The sequence below is a fragment of the Staurois parvus genome, unplaced genomic scaffold (genome assembly GCF_062004578.1).
Source record: "Staurois parvus isolate SC_StPar_1 unplaced genomic scaffold, SC_StPar_1.0 ptg000132l, whole genome shotgun sequence".
Classification (NCBI taxonomy): Eukaryota; Metazoa; Chordata; class Amphibia; order Anura; family Ranidae; genus Staurois; species Staurois parvus.
The window spans coordinates 4155358-4175000 of NW_028317928.1; the positions used below are offsets into that span (position 1 = coordinate 4155358).

Genomic DNA, 19643 nt, shown 5'->3' on the forward strand with positions numbered 1-19643 from the left:
GCAAACATTGACCGCCAACCCCCAGCAACAATAGATCTCCCAGCATCAGTAGACCCTTCCCTCAATCGTACATCCCTCCCAGCAAAATTATACCCCCAATCCCCAGCAACAATAGATCTCCCAGCAGCCAGCATCAGTAGACTCCCCCTCAATCGTACATCCCTCCCAGCAAAAATTGCCCCCCCACAACTCCCAGCAACAATAGATCTCCCAGCAGCCAGCATCAATAGACCTCTCCCTCAATCGTACATCTCTCCCAGCAAAAATTGACCCCCAGCAACAATAGACCTCCCAGCAGCCAGCATCAATAGACCCCTCCCTCAATCGTACATCCCTCCCAGCAACAGTTGACCCCCCCATCAACAATAGATCCTCCAGCAGCCAGCATCCATAGACCCTTCAGCACACCTCAGCACCCCTTATCATTACATACATTAAGTGCTGGAGGTACCAGAACTGCGTCCCCCCCCGCGTTCCAGCTGAAAATAAGCACACAGTAGGACCAACTTATTCACTTTATATTTCATATTCCAAAATTGCGGATATGTACAGAAGTAACAGTTACAAAAGGCAAGACATACAGACATATTAGCCAATCGCTATATATTAAAAATGGGAGAAAAAAATTGACGTAGACTTTTCTGTTTGGGCAGTATTGTTTAATCCGGTTGGTGGGAGAAAAAGGGAAAAGCCACCTTGGCCAGAACAAGCCCCAGGCCAATGACATTCTTCATTTGGATGTGGGATGGACTCTTTACGTTTGACCAAACACCTTTAGGGGTGGTTCCCTGCCATGTGTAAATGACGTTCTTGCTTTTGAAGTGGCTGTTGATTATATGGACCAGTTCTGATGGTTGGGTTAAAGCAGTGGTCTCCAAACTACGGCCCGAGGGGTCAGAGGAGGCCCTTTGCTTGACTATATCTGGCCCTTGGGACACTTATTCTTCCAACTGACACCAATGATGAGGCACTATTCCTCCCACTGACACCATCAATGGGGCACTATTCCTCCTGCTAAAACTAACAATGGGGCACTATTCCTCCTGCTAAGACCAATGATGGGGTATTACTCCTCCCACTGACACCATCAATGAGGCAGTATTCCTCCCATTGATATCAACCATGGGGCACTATTCCTCCTTCTAAGACCAATGGTGGAGCACTATTCCTCCCACTGATACTGTCAAAGAGGCAGTATTCCTCCCATTAATATCAACCATGGGGCACTATTCCTCCTGCAAAAACTAACAATGGGGCACTATTCCTCCTGCTAAGACCAATGATGGGGCATTACTCCTCCCACTGACACCATCAATGAGGCAGTATTCCTCCCATTAATATCAACCATGGGGTACTATTCCTCCTGCTAAGACCAATGGTGGAGCACTATTCCTCCCACTGATACTGTCAAAGAGGCAGTATTACTCCCATTGATACCAACCATGGGGCACTATTCCTCCTGCTAAGACCAATGGTGGAGCACTATTCCTCCCACTGATACCGTCAAAGAGGCAGTATTCCTCCCATTGATACCAACCATGGGGCACTATTCCTCCTGCTAAAACTACCAATGAGGCACTATTTCTCCTGCTAAGACCAATAGTGGGGCATTACTCCTCCCACTGACACCATCGATGAGGCACTATTCCTCCCATTAATATCAACCATGGGGCACTATTCCTCCTACTAAAACTAACAATGGGGCTCTATTCCTCCTGCTAAGACCAATGGTGTGGCACTATTCCTCTTTCTAATCACAAGGGTGCTGTGTATTTTTTTCACACCCACTGACCACCAAGCCTGAGATATCCCTTCCCACTGACCACAGTCCAGCTCCCCTAAAGACTGAAGGACAGTAAGCTGGCTCTTTGTTTATAAAGTCTGGAGACCCCTGCTATAAAGGAAGAGTTTCTACCAGCTTGTGAAATCTGAACAACCTATGTAAGGTAATAAGTTATGTCCACTTGAGCACTACTTTTGATTCAACCCTCGTATTTTAAATCTCATGAAAGATGAAACATATTCCCTCTGATCATTGGAAAAGAAGTAATGATCCCCAATAGTTTGGTGCCTAGCGATGTATATCTGTGGCTTTTAAAATTGCAATTAGTGTCAGTGTATAAATAGTCAATGAGTTTGTTAGCTCTCATGTGGATGCACGAAGCAGGCTAGATACTGAGCCATGGGGAGCAGAAAAGAACTGTCAAAAAGACCTGCGTAACAAGGTAATGGAACTTTATAAAGTTGGAAAAGGATATACAAAGATATTCAAAGCCTTGAATGTGCCATTCAGTACTGTGCAATCACTTATTAAGATGTGGAAAATTTGGGGATATCTTGATACCAAGCAAAGGTCAGGTAGACCAAGAAAAATTGCAACCACAACTGCCAAAATAATTGTTCAGAATACAGAGAAAAACCCACAGGTAATCTTAAGAGAAATACAGGCTGCTCTGTAAAAAGATGGTATGGTTGTTTTTAAGGAGCACAATATGACGATATTTGAACAAAAATTAGCTCCATGGTCAAGTTGCCATAAAGAAGTCTTTACTGTGCCAATGCCACGAAAAAGCCCGGTGAGGCACGTCAAAGTGTTGTCAGGAATATTGTAACCGTGCTTTTTTGTGCGGGATCACAACTGTAAATCAAAAGTTACACTAATCGTCATGTAAATAGATAGCAGAAGACACCTCAAACATTACAGGTGGAACAAGTGATCTACCATGTTTTTTATTTCCTTCTGTTACAGTAATGACTTGTCATGTTGACCTGGTCTGGAGAAACTGCTGATGTGGCTTTCCAAGGCAGCAGGTCCAATGATCAGATACCTAGGCACAAGTCATGTGATCTCAGCCTAGGAGGAGTCTCAAGCCCAACTTCAGCTTTCCAGTAGAGTAGGGAAAGGGCAGGACTTTGGTTAGGTTTTGCATTGCCATCTTTTCCTCTACTGTGGAGATTTCCCTTCACTTCTTAGATGGTCACCAGAAATGGAAGTGAGAGAATGTCTTCCCAGTGGGGACAAAGTCAGGGATAAAAACCTTACAGTGGTTCCGACTTTTCCTCTACCTATTGAAACATACACTGCAGAGATACAACAGGAGATAAGACACTGCTGCATGATACAGGTATGGTTTTAGACTGGACAGGTCAGATACAGAAAATATTATAGAAGATGGTTGGAGCCTTCAGACATCCAACTGGAGATGGTAAAGGACTACAGCATGCTAAAACTATGGTTTGGTACTGCAGAGGTGCTACTGAGGATATACCACAGAAGATGATAAGAGACTGTTATGATACAGTCATGGTTTTTAGAATACTGATATGCTACTGGAGATTGCCGGAGACTGAAGACATGATATAAGTGGTTGATCACCGGGCACGTGCTGCAGATGGTAAGAGATTGGTGACGTGAGTCTCAAGTTACAATGACACTGTTGGCTTCTTGGCAAAGCAACACTTCCTTGCTTGCTGTCCCTACGTATCACGTGACAAAGGGGGACGTTGCGCCTAATACTAGGTGACATTCTGTTTAGTGAATAGCTGGGTGGGAAACCACTGACCTCTGGTTGATGGGGTCTGAGGGACACAAAATAAGTACCAAGGGGCCACTTGCAGTCCTTGGGCCACCAATTGGGTACTATGGTACCCGATTGTCTGTTGTAATCCTTCTTATAGAAAAAAAAAAATCCCAAGGTAGCTAGTTCCCTCATTAGGTAATAAAAGCTTAGAAAAAATGCAAGTTTATGGCACAAAGAAACAGAGTAACGAGAGGGGGGAGAAATAGTGAGGGCAGGAAAGGGGGAATCTTCTAATGATAGTCCACTGGATAAGTCCAATATTAAAAAGTCCGATATTATACAGTGAAGGAAATGCGTATTTACTCCCCTGCTGATTTTGATTGTTTGCCCACTCATAAAGAAATGATGAGTCTAAAAATCGAATGTTTGGTGTATTGTAACACTGAGAGACAGAATAGCTTCAAAAAATTCAGCAGAAATGCATGTCTAACAAATGATGACTGATTTGTATGTTCATGAGGGAAATAAGTATTTGATCCCCTTCACAAAACATGACTTAGTACTTGGTGGCAAATCACTTCTTGGCAATCGCAGAGGTCAGACGTTTCCTGTAGTTGGCCACCAGGTTTGCACACATCTCAGGAGGGATTTTGGCCCACTCCTCTTGGCAGATCCTCTCCAAGTCATTAAGGTTTGGTGGCTGACGTTTGGCAAATCGAACTTTCAGCTCCCTCCACAGATTTTCAATCAGATTAATGTTTGGAGACTGGCTAGGCCACTCCAGGACCTTAATATGTTTCTTCTTGAGCCACTCCTTTGTTGCCTTGACTGTGTGTTTTGGGTCACTGTCATGCTGGAACACCCATCCATGACCCATTTTCAATGCCCTGGCTCAGGGAAGAAGGTTCTCACCCAAGATTTGATGGTAGATTGCCCCGTCCATCGTCCCTTTGATGCGGTGCAGTTGTCCTGTCCCCTTAGCAGAAAAACACCACCAAAGCAGAATGTTTCCACCAATATGTTTGACAGTTGGGATGGTGTACTTGGGGTCATAGGCAGCATTCCTCCTCCTCCAAACACGGCGAGTTGAGTTGATGCCAAAGAGCTCGATTTTGGTCTCATCTGACCACAACACTTTCAACCAGTCCTCCTCTGCCTTATTCAGATCTTCAGTGGCAAATTTCAGACGGGCCTGGACACGTGCTTTCTTGAGCAGAGGGACCTTGCGGGCACTGCAGGATTTCAATTCTTGTCGGCATAGTGTTACCAATTGTTTTCTTGGTGACTGTGGTCCCAGCTGCCTGGAGATCATTGACAAGATCCTCACGTGTAGTTCTGGGATGATTCCTCACTGTTCTCATGATCATTGATACTCCACGAGGTGAGATCTTCCATGGTGCACCAGACCTAGGGAGACTGACTGTTGTTTTGTGTTTCTTCCATTTGTGAATGATTGCACCAACTGTTGTCACCTTCTCACCAAGCTGCTTGGCGATAGTTTGCTAGCCCAGGCCAGCCTTGTGTAGGTTTACAATCTTGTCCCTGACATCCTTGGACAGCTCTTGGTCTTTTCCATGGTGGAGAGTTTGGAATCTGATTGTTTGATTGCTCTTGTGGACAGGTGTCTTTTATAGAGGTAACAAAATGAGATTATCAACACTCCCTTTAAGAGACTGCTTCTAATCTCAGCTTGTTACCTGTATGAAAGACACCTGGTAGCCAGAAATCCTGCTAAATGATAGGCGATCAAATACTTATTTCCCTCATGAACATGCAAATCAGTGCACAATTTGGTAGACAAGCATTTCTGCTGAATTTTTTTAAGCTATTCTGTCTCTCAGTGTTACAATACACCTACTATTCAATTTTTAGACCGATCATTTCTTTGTGAGTGGGCAAACATTCAAAATCAGCAGGGGATCAAATACGCATTTCCTTCACTGTATAGTCACTCCTGAAATGACTTCAGCTCCTCTGAATCATAGTATTGGATAAGTCCTCATTTTCTCCTGTATTGAAAAGAGAACAAAAGGACAGAGAGCGCCACCATCTAAGTGTAGATATTTATTAGATCATAAAATGAAAAACCGTGTGGTGGCGCCCTCTATTTTTTTATTCTCTTTTCAACAAAAGCTTAGAAAATTGATGGCTTTACCATCGTGGTGGTGAATCTACACTCTGATACCTTTTGTTGTAAGCAGAATATGAGCTGGTGTCGTATATTTTGAGAGCCTGCTGGTTCACCTTACAAGCCACCCAACTGTTCGGCTCATCATCCCCAATGCTTTCCATTGCTTTGTCAGTGGCGTGAGTCCTCATGTGCCTGTTGAGGTGGCCTTTATGGCCAAACCGTTTCCCGCACACCAGACAGGAAAACGGCTTCTCTCCAGTGTGGATACGTTGATGAACAATAAGGTTCGAGTTATTGGTGAAGCATTTCCCGCAAACGGGACAACCGAAAAGCTTTTCGCCGGTGTGAATGCGCTGGTGGATGAGTAGGCTTGACTTGTAGAAGAACAGCTTTCCGCACTGCGGACAGGCCACCTTGTTCCCGTTGTGGACTGTTTGGTGTCTGACTAAGCCGAAGCTAGAGGTGAAACTTTTCTTGCATACGGAGCAGACGTAGCTAGTCTGGGAGAGTAGGGAGGTTTGGTGGATCAAAGGAGTCACCTTTTCACAGTGCGTTTTGTTGTAACTGCGTCCATTGGCTATAGACAACTTTTTGGTCTTCTTCTGGATATGTTTCTTATCTCTCTCATTCAGACTCCCCGGAACGAACGCATAATGTGCTTGTGAATATTCCATAGAGGTACTATCATCACAGCTTTCTTTATCGGAGAAGGCTTCTTCCTTTGTAAGATGTCTTTGTGTGAGATCTGTGTTTGGACAATATCTTGGTGTATGACTTATGGCTGTGCACTGCGTTAGTGAAAACTCTTCGTTTATATAATGTCTTGGAGATGTAGCTAAGGTTTGACACTCTCTGGCTATAAGATTTGTGGTCCTACTAGAATTAGAGGTGGCACATTGTTTTGGTGTAGGTTCCATGGTTGTACATGGTCTTTGCAAACAATCTGTAGGTGTAGAACCTTCTTCACATGAGGCAGGCTCCATCCTAACAAAACCAGATCTGTATGGTTCAGGGTCTACAGGGTCATAAACATCCATATGTCCTATGGAAAATAAACTTGGTTCCTCTTTAATACCATTGGACTCAACTGGTGTATAATAAGTAGCTGCACAATGGTCAGCTGCTGATAGGGAGACAATCTGTCCATCTTCGTCACATGACACAGGCTCCTCCTTTATAATATGGGGGGTGCACTGTGGATGGTCATTTGGAACATAAATATCTGTGTAACAAGATGTCAAGTATGACCCAAAGTCTTCATTATCTCCAGATGGAACCTTGGCTTCAATGTATTCTGTAGGTTCAAAGACATCAGAGGTCGGGAGGCCAGCAGCGGCGGCAGAGGAGGACTCTGCTTTAATTTTTTTACCTACTGGTTGTGTCTGGGCACAACTATTGATGTTCTTCTGGGCCAAATTTTCAACCTTGCATGGGGTGGGCAGGCTTCTATTTGCTGGAGAGTTATCATCGGTACAACAAGCAGGAGAAGCTTCCTTCGTTGGAGATGCATATTGTGACCACTCGTGAGTCAACAATGCTGACATTTTTCCACCAGCGGAGGGTCTTGCTTTGGCTTTTCTTACCCACCTGAGCTTCCGTTTTCTGGGCCATTTCTTTCTACAGCTTTTTAGGCTGGTTGTTTTATTGGGCACAGGAGTTTTATTGCTGTTTACATTCGGCGATATCAATGACGATGCACAACTCTCTACTTCACAATCCTTCTTCGGGATCAAGTCTATGAGAAAGAAAATCGGCACAATTTTATGTCAAAGAATGACAGCCCAGTGTAGAAGCCACTACTGAGTGTGGGTGTAAATGTATAAATACTGTATATTCATATCTATCTATCTAAAGTTTTTAATAAAGTAGGATTTGCAATCCCTCCTAGGCTGCCTAGAGCAGGGTAACACCACCATTTAGTCCCCTCCCTGGTGCCTGCATGGTCACCCTACAATTAATAGGCATGACCACAATGGTGACCTCCTCAAAACATAAGCTGTCCAAACCAACCCCCTTTCCAAATCAAAGCCACCCGAGTCATGTGATCTTGACAGCCCAATTGGCTTGTGTTTCCGAAACTTCCAATTTCAGTGTGAGATTGGGTGTTCTTGCTCAACTTTGTGTTTCAGCTTCCAGCATGGTGGGAACACCTAATAATGGGTACAGCAGGTGGTCAGACTTGGCAACTCAGCCAAGAGGTCTCACCAGTAGCATCCCCAAGAGTAAGAGAGGAAAATGTCAACAGGTTCAGCTCTCCGGCATCAAACGAACATTGTAAATTTGGGTTGAATGGCTCTTAAAGTGGTTGTAAACCTCAGACGTGAAATATGAACAAAGCATATCCCTCTAGTGCACAGGTGTCAAACTGGCAGCCCTCCAGCCAGACTACAAGTCCCATGAGGCATTGCAAGATTGACAGTTTCAAGCATGACTCCCAAAGGCAGAGGCATAATGGGAATCGTAGTTTGGCAACAGCTGGAGGGCCGACAGTTTGACACCCCTGCTCTAGTGTGTACTTGTCTCAGTTAAGAGTACCAAGTTTCTCCCATTGTGTAATTTCCCAATTGTGTGCCTTCTAGGTGTGAATTGCTAATTGAGTCACCTATTGTTTCTGTCTGGTCACTGGTCCTCCTGGAGGTTCCTACAGGATGTGATTAGTCTTGTGTCAACTTTACCTCATTACCTGACCATTGTGGGATGTTTATCTCAATATTTGTTTTTATTGCTCATGAGGGGACTGCCCCTATTTTTCAAGTGTTTAAAAGCCTGTATTTCTCTTCAGTAAAGTAATTCCTTTGGTTTTACCTCAACATCTTGTCTGTGTACGATGTTTGGGGTAAAGGGCTGTTATTAGTGATGGGTCTTCTGGAAGGGTTTGGAGGGCAGGAGGCACTGTTTGGCCGAGACACACAGATGGGGTGCCCGATGGTCCCTCACGCTTAATTTTTCTTTAATTTGGATGAATTCTCAGCCGGACCACAGGGTGGGTTTTTATATTCGCCTGGTGCCTGACCCTAATTTAAACCAAAGCATACTTACTGGGAGTTGTCTCACCTTCTATTTTGGGAAGTGGCCGGTTCTCCATCATGACGTTCTTGTAGAGATCCTTGTGTCCTTCTATAAACTCCCACTCCTCCAAGGAGAAATAGACAGTGACATCCTGACACCTTATAGGAACCTGACACACACAATGATACAGTCACCATCCAGACACATCCCTTGTCTGTTACTGGATAATGTCCCAGAATTCCCGGCACTGCTCACCTCTCCTGTCAGCAGCTCCATGATCTTCTGGATGACTTCTAGAATCTTCTGGTTTTTGTTATTCTTAGTTATCGGGGAGAGAGATGGAAGCTCCATGATGGGACTGTGACTTCTGCTGCATCTTCCTGACACACGTGAACTAATGCTTCTTGTGATATGCACATCAGATCTGCTCAAAGGTACATAATCCTGCATAAAGAAATGTATAGAAATGTTCCAGCGGTTAGAACATATCAAATCTGAACCAGGGGCGAACTGACCATTTAGAAACTTGGGCACTGCCCGAGGGCCTGGGGTCAGTAGGGAGCCCCATGAGATGCCCCTGGTACCTTTTTCATAGGCTTTTTTGAGTCTGGGCAAGGACACAGGGGCCCCATGAACCCTATTGCCCCAGGGCCCCATGAGTTGTCAGTCCGCCCCTGATCTGAACATAGCTGTGTCTACAGAAGGCTTTCTAATGGTTCCTGGAGAGGATGGGGGAATCCCCCTAACTGAACACTGTATTCTGACAACTGCACCTGACGCTGATCACTGGCTGCAGTCGCTGATCGAGAAACAAATTCCAACATGTCCCTTAGACAGACGTTGGTCGAACAATTGGTTTCTGTTAAGCGGGGACTGCCACGCAATTATTGAAATTTGGCCAGTCCCTGCTGAACCAACCAAATTTTGATCAGTGTATGGCCAGCTTTGTGTTTGTTTAATAGAGATAAGAGAGACGTCATGTGACCTCCCAGAATCCTCCTCACCTCTCCGGTCAGGTCTGTGTTTTATTAATAGAGATAAGAGGGATGTCATGTGACCTCCCAGAATCCTCCTCACCTCTCCGGTCAGGTCTGTGTTTTATTAATGGAGATAAGAGTGATGTCATGTGACCTCCCAGAATCCTCCTCAGCTCTCCAGTCAGGTCTGTGTTTTATTAAGAGACAGGAGTGATGTCATGTGACCTCCCAGAATCCTCCTCACCTCTCCGGTCAGGTCTGTGTTTTATTAATAGAGATAAGAGAGACGTCATGTGACCTCCCAGAATCCTCCTCACCTCTCCGGTCAGGTCTGTGTTTTATTAATAGAGATAACAGTGATGTCATGTGACCTCCCAGAATACTCTTCACCTCTCCGGTCAGGTCTGTGTTTTATTAATTAAGAGAAGAGTGATGTCATGTGACCTCCCAGAATCCTCCTCACCTCTCCAGTCAGGTCTGTGTTTTATTAATAGAGATAAGAGAGACGTCATGTGACCTCCCAGAATCCTCCTCACCTCTCCGGTCAGGTCTGTGTTTTATTAATAGAGATAGCAGTGATGTCATGTGACCTCCCAGAATACTCTTCACCTCTCCGGTCAGGTCTGTGTTTTATTAATTAAGAGAAGAGTGATGTCATGTGACCTCCCAGAATCCTCCTCCCCTGTCCGGTCATGTCTGTGTTTTATTAATAGAGATAGAAGTGATGTCATGTGACCTCCCAGAATCCTCCTCACCTCTCCAGTCAGCTCTGTGTTTTATTAATAGAGATAAGAGTGATGTCATGTGACCTCCCAGAATCCTCCTCACCTCTCCGGTCAGCAGGTAGATGATCTCCAGGGTGAGGTTTAATATTTCCTTGGTCATGTGACTCCTATCTTTCTCCATCCTTGGATGATGCCGGCAATGTTGGGGCCCCGTATCCCAATGACACCATGAGGACGATGCACAACGTACTAGTATGAAATAAGCACATAAGCAAATAATTGGACTGAATCAGTTCAGGTACAAAAAAAAAAAACAACAATTCCCAATATGCAAGAAAAAATAACTTTATTTGTAATTCCTGTAAAACATTTCTCAGTGAAACAAAAGAAAAGCAACTGAAAGCAAAAAATAAAACAGAATCCCCCCACCTCAGAAAGCACTGCTGCTGAGCTAAAACCAGGGTATTCAGATTCAGCAAGCCTGTCACATGTATGAGACGGCACTCAAGCTCTTGTCACATGTTTTTGTGCTGCCCATTGTTTTTTTTTTTTTGTTTTAGTGTGTGTGGGAGTGGCTGCCAAGAGAGGGGGTGGAGCTGGAACCAGGAAACATGCTAGTCTGCATTTTTACAGACTTGATTTTAGGGCCATTCATTGGTTAAGGGGAATTCCATAAAGCATTTTCAGACAAAGTGCACTTGTTCTTCTTGAACTCCCCACTCTAAATGACTCCGCCCACCCCGCTGCAGTGCAGCCCCACAGACTTGCATTAGTGTTTAGCTGCAGCACCCTCCCGACAGAAGTGACAAGTTTTGCTGCGACATATGAACAGCCATGAGCAGCTGTATGTTAGTGTTGGAGGTTGGTAAAACCGCAACTCAGAACTCATTTCATTCCACATCCTGCTCTCTAGTTCCTTTGTCACCTCCTTCCATGCTCACCTCCAGGACTTCTCCCAAGCCTCTCTTATTCTCTGGAACTCCCTACCCCAATCTGTCTGACTATCTCCTACTCTGTCCAGTTTTAGACAATCCCTGAAAACCTTTCTCTTTAGAGAAGCCTATCCTCATCTCCAGGACTTCTCAAGAGTCTCTCCCATCCTTTGGAACTCACTACCCTAAACTGTCCAAACATTTCCTACTTTGTCTAGTTTAAGATGATTCCTGAAAACCCTTCTCTTTAGAAAAGCCTATCCTCACCTCCGGGACTTCTTAAGAGTCTTTCCAGGGTCTGTCCCATGCTTTGGAACTCTCTACCACAATCTGTCCAGCTATCTGCTACTCTGGCAATCCCTGAAATCCCTTCTCTTTAGAGAAGCATATCATTGCCTCCAGGACTTCTCCAGAGCTTCTCCCATCATTTGGAACTCTCAACCACAATCTGTCCAACTATCTCTTACTCTATCCAGTTTAAGGTGATCCCTGAAAACACTTCTCTTTAGAAAAGCCTATCCTCACCTCCAGGACTTCTCCCAAACCTCTCCCATCCTCTGGAACTCTCTACCACAATCTGTCCTACTATCTCCTAGTCTGTCCACATTTAGGCGATCCCTGAAAACCTTCCTCTTTAGAGAGACCTATCATTGCCTCCAGGACTTCTCCAGAGTCTCTCCCATCCTTTGAAACTCTCTACCACAATCTGTTCAATCATCTCCTACTCTGCCGATGTTTAGGTGATCCCTGAAAACCTTCTGTTTAGAGTAGACTATCTCCAGGATGTCTCCTGAGCTGCCTGCATCCTTTGTTACTCCCTACCCCAATCTGTTCGACTATCTTCTACTCTGTCTCCTTTTAGGCGATCCCGAAAAACCCTTCACTTTAGAGAGAGGCATATCATTGCCTCCAGGACTTCTTCAGAGCCTCTCCCATCTATGGGAACTCTCTTCCAAAATCTATCCTGAGGGCAGCACATATCTTTCATTAGGGCCCCCTGCTGGTCTGTCCACCTTGGGAAGTGGAACGACACACCCAGCACTTCCAGGTATGGGGATGCCTGTGACCCCCTCCACTTCCGTCCACATGACAGCACAAGTGCTTGCTGATTGGCTGCTTTGGTGTCAATGGTTGTCACATGGGAGGGTGGGGAAGAGTCACAGACCCAACTTGGACCTTCCGCAAAGCCGCAATTGAATGGCGGAGGGTGAAGAGGAGGCGAGGAATGGGACTGCTATTAAGCGAGGCCATCGCAGTACCTTGCATGGCTTCATTTTATATCAAAAGATGGCAAAAACCGATAACAGCCAATCAAAACTCAGCTCTGACTTCAGCAAAATGAAACCTGATTGGCTGCTGCACATTGTCCCTCTTAGTATAGCCCTGTTGGTGTCATTATTGATAGAATCAGTAGGATATAAACATTGACAGCATCCTCCATCCTACAAACACATCCATCCCTCCTGCACCGCCCCCCACCATCCATCCATCCATCACTGACCTGCAGCTGCTTCCTCCCAGCCTAAGCTCTTCTATTTGCAGACTGGCCGGAAGTCGCTCGACGGAAGTGCAGAGCTTGCGTTTCACAGGCCGCTTCCGCAGTCGTGCGTTCCAAACATCCTTAGCACAGCTGTGCGTTTCAAGCATCTTTTAGCATAGCCGAAATCCCCGCGCGGGGATTGGAGAAGCGTGGCATCACGTGCTCTGCTGCCCAGGAGCACTCTGGGAGTTGTAGTTTTATACCGCTTTCAGGGCTCTTTCTCCTGATAGGTGACATAGGGAGCCCTGTCTGCAGCTCTGATTGCATGGGAAAGGCACATGCTCTGGCCTAATAATAATAATAATAACGCATTATTATATTATTAATGTATTATTTATTTATCATTTTTCATTAGGGTAATAATAATAATAATTAATAAATGAATAAAGAAATGTTAAATAAATACACAAGTAAATTAAAATAATCATAAATACTATGTAATAATAAATAAATAATAATTAACCCCTAACCTTAACCCCCAACCCGTAAAAAATATATTAAACAAATATAAACAAAATAAACACCTAAACCTGAACAAAAAATAAAATAATAATAATAATAATAAATACATTTAAAATAAATACACAAATAATCATAAATAAATACTTGTAATAATAAATTAATAATTAACCCATAACCTTAATAATAACTAAAATGTATTTTTATTTTTATCATCAATAATGCATTTTTTTGTTCAGGAGTTTAACTATTATTATTAATAATAATAATAATAATAATAATAATGTATTTCTTCAGGCACTCTGATGGGAATGCCTGATGTATGGGGGGACTCTGATGGGAATGCCTGATGTACGGGGGCACTCTGATGGGAATGCCTGATGTATGGGGGCACTCTGATGGAAATGCCTGATGTATGGGGGCACTCTGATGGGAATGCCTGATGTATGGGGGGACTCTGATGGAAATCACCAATGTATGGGGGCACTCTGATGGGAATGCCTGATGTATGGGGGGACTCTGATGGGAATGCCTGATGTACGGGGCACTCTGATGGGAATACCTATGTATAAGGGCACTCTGATGGAAATGCCTGATGTATGGGGGAACTCTGATAGGAATTCCTGATGTATGGGGGCACTCTGATAGGAATGCCTGATGTATGGGGGCACTCTGATGGAAATCACCAATGTATGGGGGCACTCTGATGGGAATGCCTGATGTATGGGGGGACTCTGATGAGAATGCCTGATGTACGGGGGCACTCTGATGGGAATGCCTGATGTATGGAGGCACTCTGATGGAAATGCCTGATGTATGGGGGCACTCTGATGGGAATGCCTGATGTATGGGGGCACTCTGATGGAAATCACCAATGTATGGGGGCACTCTGATGGGAAGGCCTGATGTATGGGGGGACTCTGATGGGAATGCCTGATGTACGGGGGTACTCTGATGGGAATGCCTGATGTATGGGGGCACTCTGATGGAAATGCCTGATGTATGGTGGAACTCTGATAGGAATTCCTGATGTATGGGGGCACTCTGATGGGAATGCCTAATGTATGGGGGTACTCTAATGGCAATGCCCGATGTAAAGGGGAACTCTGATTGGAATGCATGATGTAAGGGGGTACTCTGATTGGAATGCTCAATGTACGGGGGCACTCTGATTGGAATGCTCGATGTAAGGGGTCACTCTGATGGGAATGCTCGATGTAAGGGGTCACTCTGATTGGAATGCTCGATGTAAGGGGTCACTCTGATTGGAATGCTCGATGTAAGGGGTCACTCTGATGGGAATGCTCGATGTAAGGGGTCACTCTGATTGGAATGCTCGATGTATGGGGGCACTCTGATGGGACTGCCCAATGTAAGGGGGCAGTCTGATAAGAACACATTACTTAAGAGGGTGCTCTGATAGGAACGCCTGCCATAAGGGGGTACTTTGATGGTGGCAACTGATTTATGGGGGTACTCTGACAGTGGCACCCAATGTAATAAATCACACTGGAGGGGGAACACTAATGAGGACATTTATTTCTAGACCTTACACAGAAGATTTTAGTGACCGCATCTCCCTGAATTTTAATTCAATATACAGGAAAATTACTGTATCTCCTCCCCTCTCCTATTCTGGCCCCGCTCCCTCCTCTTGTCCCTAATGGGTCAGAAGCTGGCATACATCTCCATCATTTCACACGTATTGCGCAGGCGCAGTAGGCGGAGCGCCCAGTTTTGACCTTGACCTGTTCGCACCACCCACACTAATGACGTCACATCCAGGGTAGCCTGGTTGCCTGCCGGAGGCCTGTGTACGTTGTGTGTCCGTGTGGCGGGAGGATGGCGCTACCGCTATGGAGCCGCCTGTCGGGGCTCCGAGGTCTCCTGCTGACAGGTATGGAACACCCGGCCCGCGAGTTTAAATGACTGCACATGGACAGAACCAGTCCACTACAAGGCAGGGTTGCTTGTTGGTTTGTCTCCACTTTCCTGCTTTCTCTGTATGATAGCCGCCATTTTCTTGTAGCTCTGTATTAAGTTATGAAGTATAGGAAAATGGCTCCTTTACAGGGGACAGAAATGTATAGCTTGCTTTATATACTGATCTGCAACAAAAAAGCTGAGTAGTTGGAACAGATTAGATGAGTGTTTCTTGTTGGCTTGCTGGAAATGTGCTGGAGGCCCTCTTGGTGCTGTCCTGCCTATGGCAACATCTCAGTGGCAGTTAAAGAGGAACCCCACCCATTATCTTCTTTTTTTTTTCTTTTCCCTGGTAATTGCTAATAAAAATCCCTGTTTACTAGTCCAAAGAGCCCTGTGCTGCCCTCATTGCAGCCCAATGATCCCCTCTGCAGTTTGCATTCGATCTGTTTCTGCAGTGCGTTTTGCGTTTTTTGCCACGCATCTGATACATTTGCATTTTTTTTTCTTGTTGCTAGGCAGATTAAAAACGCAAAACACATCGAAAACAAATCAAAAACGCAATACATGCTTTTCTGCAGCGTCTCCATTGAAGTCTATAGAACCAAAAACGCAACGTTTTGCCTTGAAAATAGTCCCCGCCCCTTTCCAAAAAACGCACCGGGTGAAAACGCGGAGATGTGAGCCTGTCCCATAGGAGATCATATTACATTGACTGTACTGTGTTTCTGAAAAACGCTGCAGAAAACGCTGGTGCGTGAACCGAGGGTAAGGGAAGGGGAGGGTCATATTTATTGGCGGTGGCCCACTTTAACCCCTCGCCCTCCAGAGGATTCCCCCCCCCCCCCCTTCCTGACCAGGCCAGTTTTTGCGATACGGCGCTGCGTTACTTTAACTGACAATTGCGCGGTCATGCAACGCTGTACGCGGATTAAATTTCCATCCTTTTTTTTTTTTTTCCCACGAATAGAGCTTTCTTTTGGTGGTATTTGATCGCCTGTGCGTTTTTTCATTTTTTTGTGCTATTAAAAAAATATGTATTTTGAGAAAAAAACAATATTTTTGACTTTTTGCTATTAAACGTCCAGTAAAAAAATTAAAAAAAAATCTAATTCCGTCATAAATTTCAGCCAAAATGTATCCCGCTCCATGTCTTTGCTAAAAAAAAAAATCCCAATCCGTGTAAATTAATTGGTTTACGTGAAAGTTATAGCGTTCTGACACTGGGGGGGGAACTGACTTGGTGTCACTGACATCCCCAGTGACACCAATACAATGATCTTTTTTTTTTAACCACGTGCCCTCCAGAGGATTTCCCCCCCTTCTTGACCAGACCATTTTTTGCGATACTGCACTGCGTTACTTTAACTGATAATTGTGCGGTCATGCAACGCTGCACCCGGATGAAATTTCTGTTCTTTTTTTCCCCACGAATAGAGCTTTCTTTTGGTGGTATTTGATCGCCTGTGCGTTTTTTATTTTTTTGCGCTATAAACAAATAAAAAGATAATTTTGAGAAAAAAACAATATTTTTGACTTTTTGCTATTAAACATTTCCAGTAAAAAAATTAAAAAAAAAACATTTCTTTATAAATTTAGGACAAAATGTATTTTGCGCCATGTCTTTGCTAAAAAAAATCCCAATACCTGACAACTGCGCAGTCATGCAAAGTTGCACCAAAATTAAATTTACGTCCTTTTTTTCCCCATAAATAGAGCTTTCTTTCGTTGGTATTTGATCGCCTGTGCGGTTTTTATTTTTTGCGCTCTAAACAAAAAAGACCTACAATTTAAAAAAAAAAAAAAAACTCAATATTTTTGCCTTTTTACTATAAAATATATCCAGTAAAAAAATAAAAAAAATCTAATTTCATCATAAATTTCAGCCAAAATGTATCCCACTCAGTGTCTTTGTTAAAAAAAATCCCAATACGTGTAAATCACGTGAAAGTTATAGCGTCTACAAATGGCGGTATAGATACTGGGATTTCTTTTTTTTTTTACTAGTAATGGCGGTGATCAGAGACTTATAGCGGGACTGCGGTGGACTTTCTGACACTGGGGAGAACTGACTTGGTGTCATTGACATCCCCAGTGACACCAATACAGTGATCAGTGCTAATAAAAAGCACTGACACTGTACTGGACAGGAAGGGGTTAACATCTGGGGGCAATCAAAGGGATAACTGTGTGCTGTTTTACTAGGGAGATGTGCTGTGCAGAGAGATACACAGCAACATGTCCTTGCTGGCAGGAGAGAGATGTGTATTGTTTACATACAGACCTCTCTCCCGTCAGTGATAGTCGGCGATCACCGGATGGCGGCGGGGAATCTCCTGGCCAGGACTCGGTGATTGACAGCTGTAACTGCCAATGGCGGTGCGTGTAGGGTGCGCGCACGCCCCCTACCCGGAAATGCACAATCACATGATTTTGCACAGCCCTGCCGCCCTGTAGCAGTATTTGTGCCGTAGGGTGGCGGGGAATCGGTTAAGCGTGTCTCTGATAACCTGCTGCGTTGTAATCGGAGAAGATCTTCTGTAGTCACTAACAAACCAATTTGATCTTTTTCCCCGCCCAGGTCGTGTGCCCAACACATACAGAGCTGTCACAGCCGGACTGAAGTCATATGACCCGCCACCGGATTTTAGAGGTATTGAAGCAACTAAAATATGTTTTGCTTTTTTTTTGTTTTGTTTTGTTTTTGTTTTTTTCTTTTTTTAAATTTATCCTTTTTTCTTGGTGTCAGGAAAACTTGTCAGAAGTGACTCATCTGCAGTCTTCTGTTCTCTACATCTGTTCAGAGTGTAGTATTTATAAAGCTTTTCTGGGAGTTCAGAAAAAAAGGGGCGGAAAGCTGAAATTACACACTGCAGAGCCCAATGAGGAGAGCTCTGGGAGCTGATTGGAGGAAAGGGACTCCACCCACCCCCCTCCTCTGCACAGCTCACAGGAACAGACCTGAGGCTGTCAATCACAGGCTGAGTGCTGGAGATCCCTCCACTGTCACCACTTTTTTCTTGGTGTCAAAAGTGACTCATCTGCAGCCTTCTCTTCTCTACATCTGTTCAGAGTGCAGTATTTATAAAGCTTTTCTGAGAGCTCAGAAACAGTGGGGGGGGGGGGGCCCTGAGAGCTGCAATTACACTCTGCAGAGCTCAGTGAGGAGAGCTCTGAGAGCTGATTGGAGGGAAGGGAACCGCCCCCCTCCACTCAGCTCACAGGAACAAACCTGGGGTTGTCAATCACAGGCGGTGTGCTGGAGGACCCTCCACTGTCACCACTCTTTTCTTGGTGTCAGGAAATCTTGTGACTCATGCTGGTAGCAGAGGAAGGAGGCAGCAGACAGAGATGACACTGGATAAGTGCTCTGGATTGAGACAAATACACATTATAGAGGGATATGCTTTGTTCATATTTTATGTCTGAGGTTTACAACCACTTTTTTTTTTTTTTCTTTCTTTTTTTTTTTTATATTTTTATTGCACTTTTCATTTTGTCCTTAAAATCATAATAATAACATAATCAAAATAAAAGAGGAAGAGTACAAATTATAACCTTTAACATATGTACTGTAGCAAAGATACAGTTACATATGTATGTTTATCCCACTATTGATGTTTTAACCCCTCGCCTACCGGGCACTTTCACCCCCTTCCTGCCTAGGCCAATTTTCAGCGCTGTTGCAATTTGAATTACAATTGCGCAGTCATGCAACACTGTACACATATGACATTTTTAGCATTTTTTTTCCACACAAATGGAGATTTCTTTTGAGTGGTATTTAACCACTGGCCGACCGCAGATAGCCGAATGACGGCTTCACTGCGGCCGGCCAGTTCTGGGAGGGCGCCAATTGTTGTGGGTCCCGGACTTCTATCAGCGTCCGGAAGAGCACTGGTTAAAGCTTGTAGGAGGAGTTTTTATTCTGCTGCTGGAGGATGCAGGACCCCTGACCCTCTGTTTGGGTAGTGCTGATTGGCCCTGTGCTGATCATATGCACTCTTCCAAGTAAAAAAAAAAAACCTCTCTAGCAATATACACCAAACTGAGCATGTGCAGAGTGACTCCACACGATATGTCTTATCAGGAGATGAGAGAGGGACACTGGAAGAAGGGGACGATCAGAGAAGACAGGATCAAACAGTGTTTTTACACAATGTGGAGGATTAACCCCTGAGGTTCAACAGTGGGTATAACCAGCATGCTTTACTGCATATAGAGACTGATTGTACTGTTGTGGGTTTAGTGACACTTTAAATGCAGAGAAGTAAAAAAAAAAAGTCCACCTTAATTTTTAGATATTATATTTTTCAGTCTCTGTTCCACTGGGGAGATTTCCCTTCATTTCTTGTCCCGAAGATGCAACAGGAAATGAGAAGAACTCTCCCCAAAGTGAAGGTTGAAGAGGGTTGTTCCGGGAGCA

General features: G+C 44.4%; 2 protein-coding genes across 2 annotated transcripts in view; one reads left to right on the plus strand and one right to left on the minus strand.

Moving 5' to 3' along the window:
* Positions 1-501: 501 nt before the first annotated feature.
* LOC149466200 (uncharacterized) lies at positions 502-12853 on the minus strand. Its single transcript, XM_089672759.1, has 5 exons — positions 12797-12853; positions 10467-10612; positions 8917-9105; positions 8707-8830; positions 502-7387 (listed from the first exon to the last, which is right to left on the minus strand). Exons 2-5 carry the CDS (start codon positions 10542-10544, stop codon positions 5673-5675), a joined length of 2106 nt encoding a protein of 701 aa, XP_089528885.1. The 5' UTR covers positions 10545-10612; positions 12797-12853; the 3' UTR covers positions 502-5672.
* A 2194-nt stretch (positions 12854-15047) lies between these two features.
* MRPL16 (mitochondrial ribosomal protein L16) overlaps positions 15048-19643 on the plus strand; it is an 11820-nt gene continuing 7224 nt past the window's right edge. The window contains exons 1-2 of the mRNA XM_089672879.1: positions 15048-15191; positions 17799-17870. Of these exons, the coding sequence (XP_089529005.1) occupies positions 15137-15191; positions 17799-17870 (127 nt within the window). The 5' untranslated portion in view covers positions 15048-15136. The remainder of the gene's footprint in view (positions 15192-17798; positions 17871-19643) is intronic.